At 37.9% G+C, this 14,229-nt stretch overlaps 1 protein-coding gene across 3 annotated transcripts in view; it reads right to left on the bottom strand.

Moving 5' to 3' along the window:
* The window catches only part of celsr1a (cadherin EGF LAG seven-pass G-type receptor 1a), a 120,433-nt gene that overhangs the window by 30,766 nt on the left and 75,438 nt on the right, over positions 1-14,229 (bottom strand). For all 3 annotated transcript variants that reach the window (XM_016515584.1, XM_016515583.1, XM_016515582.1), the window contains exons 9-24: positions 12,975-13,147; positions 12,678-12,863; positions 12,488-12,601; positions 11,381-11,555; positions 11,133-11,274; positions 7,546-7,666; positions 7,248-7,431; positions 7,030-7,131; positions 5,618-5,712; positions 5,290-5,499; positions 4,183-4,366; positions 3,921-4,064; positions 3,296-3,476; positions 2,978-3,145; positions 2,693-2,819; positions 1,637-1,837 (exon numbers count right to left, since the gene is read on the bottom strand). In XM_016515584.1, coding sequence (XP_016371070.1) covers positions 1,637-1,837; positions 2,693-2,819; positions 2,978-3,145; positions 3,296-3,476; positions 3,921-4,064; positions 4,183-4,366; positions 5,290-5,499; positions 5,618-5,712; positions 7,030-7,131; positions 7,248-7,431; positions 7,546-7,666; positions 11,133-11,274; positions 11,381-11,555; positions 12,488-12,601; positions 12,678-12,863; positions 12,975-13,147 — 2,507 coding nt within the window. The remainder of the gene's footprint in view (positions 1-1,636; positions 1,838-2,692; positions 2,820-2,977; positions 3,146-3,295; positions 3,477-3,920; positions 4,065-4,182; positions 4,367-5,289; positions 5,500-5,617; positions 5,713-7,029; positions 7,132-7,247; positions 7,432-7,545; positions 7,667-11,132; positions 11,275-11,380; positions 11,556-12,487; positions 12,602-12,677; positions 12,864-12,974; positions 13,148-14,229) is intronic.

Here is a 14,229-nt window from a genome sequence, read left to right on the forward strand (position 1 = left end):
TGAGCGCAGTGCGGCTTTGTTTACAGCCGTTACCGGGGAAACAGCTATTTTACCGCTCCAAAAGCGGCACCTAGTGGCAAAGAATGAATTTTCGCTTTCATTCAGACCAATGGGAAAATACCAACAAGTGGGCGGGCAATATGCTAATGTTTCATGTTGACGTCAACATGAAACGGCTTGGGACTCGTTTTTAAAAACGACTCGTTTCAATGATTCAGAGTCGACTCTTTCATTTGAGAGACAATAACTTTATACACGGTGCACTTTCAGATTTACATTTTTGCAGGATGTTTTCTTTCACTTAGAGCTGTGTTACAAACTGCATGAAAAGTAATTTTCAAAAATTCATATTAGGGGCACTTTAAAAATGTTTCATAGAAAGAAAGAAAAAAAACACTATGGAAATTAATGGCTTCCAGCAACTGTTTGGTTACCAACATTCTTACAAACATCTTCTTTTGTGTTCAACAGAAGAAAGAAACTCATACACTTTTGGAAAAACCTGAGGATGAGTAAGACCAATTTTTAATTTTTGGGTGAACTATCCCTTTAATTTTATAGTGCATAATCTCTATTTACACTTTTTATTTACATGCATCATTATTTGCACTTCTATTTACACTTACAGTATCTACCACTATTTACACTAAGTGTAAACAGCATCTACTTTCCCTTACACTAACTGTAAATATAATCTACCTTCCTTTTCTCTTTGTGTAAATAGCTACTGCTTTATGTTTTTATACCCGGACATGTTCTTGACATGTTCTGTGAAATTCACCCACTTAGTAATGAAATATCAGAAAAGATACAGCTACATGCCATCTACACAGAGCTAGACCTAAACAGTGTGTCCAACATGTAGCCAGACCTCACGTTTATTTAAATAATGTGAAAGCGTGTCAGTGTAACTCTAAATGAATCCCTAGTACTAGCAGACACCAGTCACAGCATACCTCACTGAGAAAACCAGCTGGGAAATTTGGAATTTGAACATCAAATGAGAAAAAAAAAAAATCATAAAAACATAAAACACATTATGTTTTCACAAATAAAACTTCTGTTGTTTCCCATGCTGGTAAAGCATCTACAGCATCTGTATAAAAATCTAAAGTACAGAAATCTAAAGTAATCTGATGTAATCCAGTGAATGGTGCCCAGCCAGTGGCACAATGGAGACAAGAAGATGCTGTCAAACCACATATAAATGGATTTAAACCATTAAAGCTTTTCTTTACTCAGTAATGGATGACAAATACCCAAAATAAAAGCCACCTCACAGTAATTGCAGCCATTTGTCAAAGTAACCTCAATCCACAAGTATATGCAGTTGTTAATTACAGACCTAAGAAAGTAATTAGTGGAATTTGAGAATGCGAATTTAAAATTCTGGATATCGCTGAGAGGGAAAACTACAACATGAGACTCCCTCGATGAGAAGACACAAAACCACATATGAGATCGAAACGCTCACTTGTGATTTAACTTGATGAAAGATCAAACCCATAAAGCCAGTCTTGTAATTTAACGCAAGGTCTTTTCAGTTCCTTCTCGCTTTCATTTTACATTATTTTGCGGTTTCCAGTTTTAAACCCATGCCGGTTTCACAGCAATGTTCTAAAGATGAGTCCCTCACCGGGTTGTCAGTCTGGTTGATTCCGATGAGAAAGACCAGCTCGGAGAAGAACAAGGCAGCCACCAGGTTCTTGTGGATGCTGTGGAGATTGGAGCGTAGTTTGTGCAGGATGGCCAGCAGGATGAAGGTGATGAGGAGCGCCAGAAGAGAGGCGGAGACTGTGGTGTAGGTGACAATCTTCAGGGGAAGAACATCACCGTGCTGACGGAATGAGAGAAAGTCAGAAAAAGTCAATAAAAACAGAAAAATGATTTACAATGAATGAACAATGATGATAGTTCACCCAAAGCCTTGTCATTCCAAACCCATTAAACTACACAATCAACATTTTTAAGCTTCAAAAAGTTCATAAAGAGATCAAAAAAGTATTCCATATGAATCAAGCCGTTTAATCAAAGTCTTGCATTAGAGATGATCATTCATCATGCTTTTATTCACATATAAGCATTGATCATCAAACATAAATAGTAGGGATGCACTGATACCGATACTGGTATCGGTATCGGGCCCGATACTGAGCTCCTGTACTCGTACTCGTACTCGTTAAAATGTCCTGATACCAAACGCCGATACCACACAGCATGTGATAAGTGCCATATTCAGACAAAGAAACACAGACAACAGACAGCAGAATGGAGTTATTAGTGATTAATGATGTCTACGACGTATATGTATGCAATGAATATAAAACATTCAGTATTAATGCCTGTATAGCTGATTTGCGCCAGCTGGTAAGCAAATCACGCTGAGTGGAAGGAGCGCGGGGCGGCGCAGATGCGCGAGCTTGTCAAGTGAATATCCCTTTCTCACAGACATCACTGGAAAGTTTAGCACATCAAATATGGTCAACAGAAGCTCAAACGTGCTTGCTTGATGCAGGAGAACCAGACTGTGTAGACTTTCAATGGATGAACAAAAATATTTTAAAATGATCTTTTATCATGTTTTCCAAAGATGAACGAAAGTAAGGGCGAGTAAATGATGACAGGATTTTCATTTTTGGTTGAACCACCCTATAAGCGATTGGGTACGATGTTGTTATTTTAGCCACAGTACCTCTCTCTTGGAGATATCCATAAGCACGGCAAAGCTGGTCATGTGATTGCACTGGCAGCTGATGTGGGTGTGGTTTCTGGAGATGAGGTCACAACCTTTAGAAGACCAGGCGCCTGCGCCACCAACACTGACATACCAAGACATATCAGACTGGCATTAATCATCTACATGCCAACTACTTACTGAAATAAACTGATTTAGGAGATTTTATTTTCATTCAAGTGATATCTCGATTATAATTAAAAATGTGAGCCTATGAATTTGTATGAAGGGGTTGTGACTCACGTGATAGAGTGGTTCCAGAACACACACACTGGTTTAGTTCTCTCCTCTGTCTCCAGAAGGTTGTAGTCCAGTGTGATTGGTCGCTCCAGAGGAATGTGTAATGGCTCGCCTTCACTGTACACAGTCGTGCTCACGATGGGACTGTTAATGACCGGACGGTTCGGCAGCCTGTGGAAAAAATGGGCAGCATTGACATGCTAAATGGATCTTCTTAGCATGACAACAGTGTTCTGTGTTTGACTGTGGAATGCCACCGAGACTAAATATTTGGACAAGCGCTTTATAGTTGGACAAGTACTAAAAAGTGACGTTCTGTACCTGAGACTGCGGCGATCGGGGTCATAGTGCTCTGGTAGAAGCTGGCCCAGAGATTTATAGATGATGACTGCAGCCACAGGAAATGGTGCCAGACTCTCAGCATGCCTTTTCCTCTTGTTTGTAGCTGGATCGTGCTCTTCATCCAAGCTGCTCTGAGATTCTGGATCATCTGTGGGAGAAACTACCAGAGAGAGAGAGTTCATGTGAAAATGAGTTGAAGAGAGTTAATGTTGAAAATGCAGTATTTATTAACACTCCAATATTTCATATGGTGACTAAATATTATTACAAAACTACTGAAAAAAAAAACTGTGGCCAGCAACCCATGAGTTTTTGTTAGGGATTTTTCCTAGTTAGTCACTGTGCAATGTTTTGTTATACTTTTGCATTCCCTGAGAAACTTTCCATTTGCTCACAAAATTTAGTGACGGAAATAATTTGAGGTGGTAGAATTTGTTAAAAATTGTTAACGTTTCTCAGGAGAACGCAACACATTTGCGAGAGAATGCAAAAGCTTTGCAAGCAAATGCAAAAGCACTGAAATATATTATTTCCCAATCACCAAGTCCCCTCGGGGGCTCAATAGAATTATTCATATATATCTATTTTAATGTTTGTGTTTTACCTTTATGCTCTGAAGATTTGAAACTGAATTCTGGGAAAATAACAGATGACTTAAGGTCTTTGGGACACTCCTGGTCAGTCGTTTGAAAACGAGGGATTTTTGCCTCATCTGGATAAATGGCGTCTAGATAATCCACTGCAAAAACTGACAAGTCAAAGAAAGATTAAGGTTAATAAGAACTGTATAGTGGTCAAAACAATGTACTCAATAATTGGTTGAATCCACATTAGTAGCTACATTAGTGATTTTAGAAGTTACTCACCCATATTCTCGGTTACAATGATGAAGGGTTTCAGGTAGGTCTTCCTCATGTTCTGGGCCACAGTGTTGGCGTACTCCTCAAAGTTTTTCAACAGATGTGCCGTACCTCCTTCTGTTCTCTGTATCTGATCCCAGTGCTCTTTATTACTGGCGTCCAGGATTGCGCTGCCAGCCTTCACTATGTTCTGCAAAATTCAAACACATTCGGTATTTCGGGGTAACATTCTGGACATTTAAGAGACATTAGAAGTCTGAATCTGGGCCAAGATGAGACATAATGAATGTGGTCTTAAAACGCATCCTTATCCTAAAACCATGTATCATGATAAGTACGTTCATGTTGCCAGATGTGCTTTGAATGTGGGCGTTTTCATTCTCATGACATCAGTCACTATATGCGGTGTTATTTACACTTATCCACTAAACCTCAAGGCTAAAAGCTCACAATTTTGGGCTGCCAGAGCTGAAGTACAGAAGAGACCAATAGAAAATTGCCTATAACATCCCATTGTTGGTATAGCTGTAAAGCATGGTAAAACTGCTTGCATGTGCAAAAGTTGACATCATAATGCACAGGGTTTTGCAATGTGGTTGCTAAGGTGTTCTGAGTGGTTTTTAACGTATTGCTATGCAGTTGCAAGGTTGTTTTGGATGGCTGCTATGTAAGTGCAAACTAGGTTACATTTACTGAAGAAAATGTGCCTGGCAAGCACCAGTTACAAGTCAAAAGAGCCCAACCCCAAGTCTTTGTAATATTTTGGATATTGTGATGTCTACAATGGGCACTGCCAGTTTAGACAGCTCTTTTAATTATAATAGGACCTTATTATATCGCGTCACAACCATGCCACATTTGTAGACACGGTGTTAGAAAAATGATGTCTCCTCAACAAGTTGGATGATTTGAGGTTTAATTCGTGAAGCAAAAATGGTGTGGCAGAGTTCAGCTTAATAGAATTGTTTAGTGGTTCGTTCAGATATCTAATCCGACTGTATGTATTAGCAACAGTAACAGTGATGCTAGTCTGAACAATAACCACTATTAACTTTTAAGTATTAAAACTGAAGCAGATTATATTGACAGTAGAGATAGAGGAGTAAAACCAACCTCATTGAATTTGGCGTCGCGCATGGCGGCCAGGTTAAAGCCCTGCTGCTGGCTCTCATAGTGCAGGATCCAGGAAATAAGCTGGTAGGTTGTCTTAACATCGTTTCCATAAAAGGACTTGGTCTGGTCAGTGGCGTTCTGTAACATTCGAGCGATGTCCTTTGATTTCTGCCCATCCATTGTGGATTCATTACGATGCAACTCCTCATTCTGGTCGAAAAGAGGTGGGATATGAACAAGAGGAAGGGGTGAAGAGAAGGTACTTGAGATGTTTTTTGTGATGACCACAACAATATGAAATTTTCATGATTTAAACATCTAGATCTACCAGTTTCTTGAGGTGGGAGAATGTAATGGTGGTACAGTTGAAAAGTTCAGGGGGCAGCCAGCCTTTCTCATCGCTGCAGTGTCTGACAGCAGTGCCTAAAGTCAGTTAGAAAACAATATAATTAATAATATAGTTAATAAATATGAAATAAATGTGTACGTCAATGTAAACGTGTATGTATAATATATATATAGAAATTATTATAGAAATATTATAGAAATGTATAAATATAAAATAAATGCTTTTACTGAAAGTACAGTTTCTGAAGTTTCTCAAACTGAAACCGCACTCCAACAAGCACTTGGGAAAATGTGTTTTTTTTACAAGCGCTGCCAAGCCATGTCCCACAATACTTTAGTGTTTGCCAAGCAGCTCCCTCTAGAGACGAGGCCTCATTAACATTCAGTTACCCAACCAATGAAAAGATCTAACTGCAGAGTTCTGCCAATGAGAGTTCTTTGTTAACAGGGCTGAGTAACGTCAATGGGGGGCGGCAGTGCCAAGTTACAGAAAGCCACCGAAAACATGGGCATTTGCACAAGTTTAAGCCCATTATTTCACTTAAATGTCATACACTAAAATATAAATCATTGTAGCTAGCCACATCAAAATATATAACTTATTTTTTTTCTTTGAACTTTAAAATTTATGGTTACACCACTTGGCATTATTCAGAATTGTATTTTATTATTTTAAATAAAGCTAGTTTGAAAAAAAATCAACTTTGCTACTGACTCAAACCTAAATTCATCTGTCATAAAACAGACTCCTATTTTCCAAGTTTTCATTGTTCAGCTTGTAAATGATAATTTAAATATACAGTATATACAATTATTTTAAAAAATGCTTTCACTTAAAGTACAGTTTCAGAAGTTTCTCAAACTGAAACCTCACTCCAACAAGCACTTGGGTAAATGTGTCTTTATACAAGCGCTGCCAAGCCGTGTCCCACAATACTTTAGTGTTTGCCAACCAGCTCCCTCTAGAGACGAGGCCTCATTAACATTCAGTTACCCAACCAATGAAAAGATCTAACTGCAGAGATCTGCCAATGAAAATTCTTTGTTAACAGGGCTGGGTAACGTCAATGGGGGGCGGCAGTGCCAAGTGACAGAAAGCCACTGAAAACAAAGGCATTTGCACAAGTTTAAGCCCATTATTTCACTTAAACGTCATACACTAAAATATAAATCATTGTAGCTAGCCACACCAAAATATATAACTAATTTTCTTTTATTTTGTACCTAATAATTTATGGTTACACTACTTTGCATTTTTCAGAATATTTAATATTTAAAATAAAGTTAGTCTGAAAAAAAATCTACTTTGTTATTGACTCAAACCTAAATTCATCTGTCACAAAACAGACTCTTATTTTTTATTGTCTCAATAACAAGCCCAGTATTACTCACCAATAGATCCCTTGGGACAATTCATGGCAACTGGGCGTCCAAAATTGGTCCTGGGCCACCAGATTCCAGCGTCAAAGGCTTTTGGGCAGCCCTCATACACAACTGAACGGTAAAGACAAGAAACATAATGTTACCCAATTTGTACTTCATTAGTGTAGATTGACAAAGCCACATATGTCATTTAAACTCAAAGCAGGTGGGAGGAAATCAGTATTTACCCTCACAACCCGTGCTGGTCACTTCAGAGAAGGGGTTGTCACAACGATTACACTGTCGCCCAATCACACCCGCCTTGCAGGGGCACTGACCCGTCTCTGGGTCACATGTGCGAGAATTGGCGCCCAAATGGAAGCAGTCACAGGGGAAACAGCTGTCGCTATCTTTCGGTCGATAGTAGTTGTCCTGTGTAAAATAGGTGTACGGTTAGTCTCTAAAATATCCATCAACATTTGTGGACAACAAATCTGGACCAGACTGAAAGGCTTGGGTAAATAATGTAAAATTTAATCTTCATACCTTGCAGTGGCATTCTCCAGTAGTCTTATTGCAATCGGGGTTAAAGCCTTTGCTGACATCACAGTTGCAAGGGCCACACATGGGGCTGCCCCACCAACCCCGAGGACATGGTTTTTCCACCCTGTGGAAAAAAAACAAAACAATATTTTAAATGATATTATTAGCACAACAAATTGGGCAGAAGCTTAAACTGGGTGAAAAAACTATCCTTTAGAAATTGTTGTAATTTTGTCATTTTTTTGTATGTAATTACTGTCATTTTTATTACAAAATCCTAAAACCTACAATGCATTTCTGAAACAAACAACTATTTTCATAATTTATTAATTTCTTGGCTAACACTTTAGTATAGGGACCAATTCTCACTGTAAACTAGTTGCTTATTAGTATGCCTATTAATAGCATATTATTGGCTGTTTATTAGTACTTATAAAGCACATATTCTGCATGAGCATATTCTACATCCCTAATCCAACCCAATAGCTAAACTTAACAACTACCTTACTAACTAATTATAAGCAGCAAATTAAGACTTTATTGAGGCAGAAGTCGCAGTTAATGGTTTGTTAATAGCAAGATTTGAACCTTAAAATAAAATGTGACCATTTCTTGTTTATTTATATGTAATATAAATAATGTAACACTAAATATGATTTTTTAAATTATTATTTGTTTTTTTTTTGCAAAGTGACATCATTGACAAAGGCTACACGTTTTAACCTGTAACATCTGAACATCTCACTCTCAGATCACCAATGCATCAAGCAAATCGATCACCGAGTAAAAACCTTCCCATCAATCATTGGCAGGGTTTGTCATGGTATAGAGATCAAGAGATTAGATGTGAGGGTTGGCAGACTTTAGACGATAAGTAATAACAGAACACTGACGACTGGAAACTGATGAGAAACAGGATTGCGCTTGTTTGTACAAGCGGAAAAAGACAGACTGCCCCAGCAAACAAATTTTAACATCGTTTTCTTGGGTGGTCGAAGACTCTTCTACAGGTGTATGTATGCATAGTTTATCCTGCGCTTTACACATAAAGCAGGTGATTTAGAAAAGCCACAGTCTCCAAACATACTGTAAGAGATTGGCGAGTCAACAAGGGAAATGGCTCAGCAGGGGAAAACAATGCAAAATGCAAACAATATACACAATGAAATCATGCACAATTGGAATAGCATAATAAATAGGCATAACAAAGGTTGTGTGTCCAATCAATGTCTGTGTATTTTAATGCAAATTCAACGTGGTAGAAGCAGGGCAAACTGGAAAAGCCTATGCCTTGTTAATAATGTGCATATTCTTATGGTAATAATAGTAATACATTTCAGTTTGATTGTAATTGCATTTTTATTTATTTTTCTTCATGAAAAATTTTTGGTACCGTTTTGGGTCACACATGTGACATTGCATCAACAATATGGAACAACAAGTTTGCAGTTTGTTAACCAAGCATTTGCATAACGTATGTTTTTGGCCTTTAAAAAGTACTACAAAAGTTCAAATTGTAAAAAAAAATTGTTGCTTTTTTTTTTTTCTCAATGATGCCCAGTAAAAGGCCAGCTGGAGGTCAAACACAAGTCTATTTATTTCAGAACACCGAGGCTAAGGAAAATATTCCTTCTCTGCAATCCTCTCCTTAAAATGTGCAGACAGCAGGGCCGCATGGTGCTTATTAACTCAACATCAGGTGCTAGCAGCGTGTTTGGGTCTTAATCTAATAGAGGACAGTCATGTCAGCAGAATAAGTAAAGAAACAGAGGAAAAGACGTCTCATGTGTAAGTGATGAGACAAGCATGACATTTATCACTGATCAGATGGTTTAGCAGATTAAATATGAAAATAAAAGGAAAGGCAATAATTCTGTGGAGCTTGTGTGGACTTGTGACAGGGTGTGTATTGTGTTGTTTTCCCCTGCTTTGTGGAGAAGAGCCAACACACTGACAGACACACCCACACACACAAACCCAAACCACTGGAATGAAGATGACTTCCATAATACAAATCATTTACACTGACTGATACACTGCACAACTGCAATGCGGAATTTCAGACATTGTCAGAAATGTGAACATTTCGCACTAAGCGATTTTGCTCTGTGGGCAAGAGATCTATTTTCAAATCTCAGAAATCAACACGTAATACTTCAGAAATCTTTTAGTTACAATGTAAAAATCCCATTGCAGTGCTTCAATTCCATTCTATACATCATGTTATTAAGTAAGTTATAATGTAAAGTCAGCCGGTCATTATCACAATATAAACCCTGGTAGGGTTGTCAGGACACTGACACAGTATAAATCTGCCCCACTTTATCCTCATACATACGCTATACTTGCGTAGTGCAATATACACTGTATAGCATATCTGAACTGCTTGAATGCTTGTATCGTTGTGCAATATTAACTATATTATTGCCCAGTTCTAATCTGGTAAATGTGACTGTAAGGCACGAAGATATTCTGTAACGCTGGTTAACAATATATTGTGAAAAGTGGTATAAAAATTAATTTGACTCGACTAACTAAAAAGACCATGTTTAAAAAGGTCAGTTTAATTAGCAATAACCTATGGAAGCTTGTTTCCACCATGAAAAAAAAAAAAAAAAACTTAAAAGATAATTGCGACTTTATCTCACAATTCTGACTTTTTTCCTAAGAATTGCGAGATATGAACTAAATTGCAAGTTATAAGTCAGAATTGCAGGATATATACGCAATTGTGAGAAGTAAATTCAGAATTGCGAGATATAAACTCGCATCTGACTGATTATATCTCGCACTTTTGACAATTTTTTTTTGCGCAATTGCAAGTCTATATCCTGCAGTTATGACTTCTGAGATATAAACTCGCAATTGTGAGTTATAAAGTTCAAATCTGAGGGAAAAAATGTCAACTCACAATTCATATTTTCAAGTACAGTTGTGAGTTTATATCAGAACCATAAATGGTTCCACAAAGAAACTTTAACATCTGAAGAACCTTTCTGTTTCACTAAAGGTTCGTTGTGGCGAAAGAAGGTTCTTCAGATTATAAAAAGGTAAGAAAGAGATGGTTCTTTAAAGAACATTTGACTGAATGGTTCTTTGTGGACCAAAAATGGTTCTTCTGTGGCATCGCTGTGAAGAACCTTTTAAGCACCTTTATTTTTAAGAGTGTAGCTCGCAATTGCTATATTATATCATGCAATTCTGACCTTACTGCTCACAAATGCAAGTTTATATCACATAATTCTGAGAAGCAAAGTCAGAATTGTGAGATAAAAAGTCACAATTATCTTTTTTTATTTGTTATTCAGTGGCGGAAATAGGCTTCCATAATAACCTGCTACTTAAAGTTTACCTAAATATTCTACTTTTGTTCCAAAGATGAATGAAACTCATAGGTTTGGAATGACAGAATTTCCATTAATTTGCTAAACCAGCAAGATTCATAGGTCAATCAGCTTCATTAGAAAGTCTAGTCATGCTAGTTTGATTAGCAGTATGGCTATGCTGGTCCACCAGCTTTACCAAAACCAGCACTAACTAGAATAAACAAGTCTGGTCTTATCTGGTCTTTTATCCGCTATGCCACTTACTTGTTCTCACAGTACTGTCCATAGTAGTCCTGACTGCACTCGCATGTGTAACCGTGAGAGGAGCTCGGCTTACGAACACACGTGGACAAATGCTCACAGGGGTTCAGATGACATGCATCAACACAGTCTTTGCCAAAGAAACCTGTGAGTGACAGAAAGAGAAAAAGAATGAAAGAAAGAAAAAAGAGAGAATTCTGAAATCAGATGCGTCTGTATAGATGCAGTGAATGTGATGCAGGTGTCAGTACCGGGGTCACAGACGCAGGTGTGTGCATTCCAGTCATCTGTGCACTGGCTGTTGTCTGGGCAGATGTTGGAGTCGCAGGGGTTGGCCATATCACAGCCTTCTTCCACGTGGATCTTTAATGCCTGCTGCATGTTGATGTTAGCCGTGTTGGTGGCAGTCTCCCCCATCCTGACACCCTGTGACACATGTTTGCATAAAGCCAGTCACTTTTCAATTGCTCATGAGATTTTTTTCCCCAAATAAATGCTGTTCTTTTAAACTTTCTGTTCATCAAAGAATCCTAAAAAAATGTTTCATGGTTTCTACAAAAATATGTAACCAGCACAACTGTTTTCAACATAATAAGATAATAAGAACTATCTCAAATCAGCATATTAGAATGATTTCTAACTGATCATGTGACGCTGAAGACTGGAGTAATTGGTGCTGAAAATTCGGTTTTGCCATTACAGGAATAAATTATTTTTATTTTTTATTTTAAAATTGTAATAAAACTTTTAAAAAATTGTAATAATATTTCACAATATTATTGTATTTACTTTTTTATTTATTTAAAAATGCAGCCCTGGTGAGCATACGAGACGTTCTTCAAATTACAAACATATATATTCATTAACTAATCTGTATGGAAATTGTTTGGGAATTTTAGATAATTTCCCTCATGTTAACTTGGCATTTAATTATAGGTGATTTTCAAATATGCTGTCAGATTTTCTTCAATAGGTAGAGCTGACAGTTCATGAATTCATTCTTAATCCAAGTTCAGTTTTGCACTTGTCAGTATTTATATTACATGTCTAACAACATTATACACACCTTATGTATCAAAGCCAAACTTGACACATTGATTGCTTGAACACAGATAAATGCTTATGATAATGAATCCATTAATAAATACAATAAATATATTGATAAGAACTATTATGCTAAAATATTAGTAATATAAACAGAAATTACTCAGTTCAATATCATGTACAAAACAATTTCTTACTTTTTTTTTTTTTTTAGTCCTGTATACCTTACATATGTATGTATTACACATATATGATTCACAACAGCTACTGTATCATGCAAGTTGAAAGATTCAAAGGCTTTCTCTTGGCCTCACCTGCACGCATCCCTTAAAACCCTGCTCGACGCTGTTACTCTGTCCCAGAAGTCCGCCAATGAACAGGCTCCTCAGCTTGAGTCCAGGCAGCTCGTTTCCGATCTCTGCTGACTTCTGTAAAGCATGGAAGACTTCAGTAAAGAGGTTTTAGCAAAGGACTGTTCTGTTTTGTTAAGACCACAGAACTGACCATGAACATGTCGTAGTCCAGGTACACATTCGCCATGTACTTTGTGTCCTTCCCATCTTTGCTGCTCCTCAGCTCCACAAGGAGGTGATGCCATTCCCCGTCATTCACTCGGACTTCTGGGAAATCCAGCGTGGCCACTTTCTGCTCTCCCAGAAGTACTTGAAACCGCACATACTTGTCCCTTATCTTAGAAAAAGTCAGGAAATGTTTTAAAATGACAGTCATACCTGATTAGGAAATGGTATAAGAATGAATTTACATCAAATAAGAATGACCTGTATGACATTCGACACTCACCAGAAGGTTAACTTGAGATGTGTCGCCAGCGTTGACTTGCATTAGGGTTGTGGATCCAATGCTTTGTCTGGTGCGAAACATTAGGCTGATGTACCAGGGCACAGCGATGGTGATATCAGGGTCGTTCCATGACACAATGGCACGACCATCAAAGTGCTGCGGCGAAGGCATGACTGCAAGAAAGTAAGAAACAGTTTATGACTGACTGCATAAAAAAATAGAGGCTTTTTCCAGGAAAATGGAGACTTTTGGCTCTGAGCCACATATTAGCCACATATTTAAAGGAGTGGAAAAGCCTTAAACAAACCAAGACTTATCAGCGATGTACTCCCATCTACTGTTTGATTTGTGTGCGGGCAAATCAAATAGCAGAAGTGTGATGGCATGGAAATGCTACAGTAGAGTCACAAAGTCAAGTGAGGACTCGAGAACCCTTCAGCTATGAGCCCTGATCACTGGCAGAAAGAGTGTGAAGAATCTCTACACTAGCACAGTCCACAGTTCCTGCTGCAGCCTTGAAATCACTCTGTTATAGAAGGCATTTCCCTGAGAGAGAAGCAAAGAATTAAAACCGAGTCCTAAAAAAGCAAGCCTCAGTAATATTACATTCACGCTTATGCTTTTGACATATGCTTTACCGTGATTAACATTGAAGTCAAGGCCTTATTTTTATCACTTCACACACATTCACTGGGAATCAAACCCATGGCCTTTATTTATTTATTTTTTTCAAGTACTATGCTCTGGAGTTTGAGCTATATACATAAATTCGAAATTTCATGCATACATACTTTGGGCTTAATCCATGATTCTTAAAAAAACTGTAATATTTCTGAAATTTGAGGATGCATAATGAACCAATGTATCACAAATATTTCCATACGACACTAACATGACTGAAATTTAAAAGGTCGCCAAGGAACTGCCAGCCATTGCAGGCAGAATTACGTGTTTTACTAGAGATGGACATTCTATCTGTGCTATGGCAGAAGCGTAGAGGTGATAATATCTAAATTACGTTCTGCTCGCTCTGGAAACAAGCCATTAGCTCTAAAACAGTGCTATCCTGTAATGAAAACAAACCGCAAAATTGGGGCTACTTCAGGCATCCATCTAATCAGCATCAAAAATAACACTCTTTCCTGGCAGGCACGCTTCCCTGCCAAAATATAAAATTGGAGAAGGCTGTTTCAGTCAACGACATGACTTAAACATCCAGAATTTATAATGGAGTGCTGCCCCAACAGGCCTGTGG

This window comes from Sinocyclocheilus rhinocerous, unplaced genomic scaffold (assembly GCF_001515625.1).
Source record: "Sinocyclocheilus rhinocerous isolate Xijiao unplaced genomic scaffold, SAMN03320098_v1.1 scaffold1078, whole genome shotgun sequence".
Lineage (NCBI taxonomy): Eukaryota > Metazoa > Chordata > Actinopteri > Cypriniformes > Cyprinidae > Sinocyclocheilus > Sinocyclocheilus rhinocerous.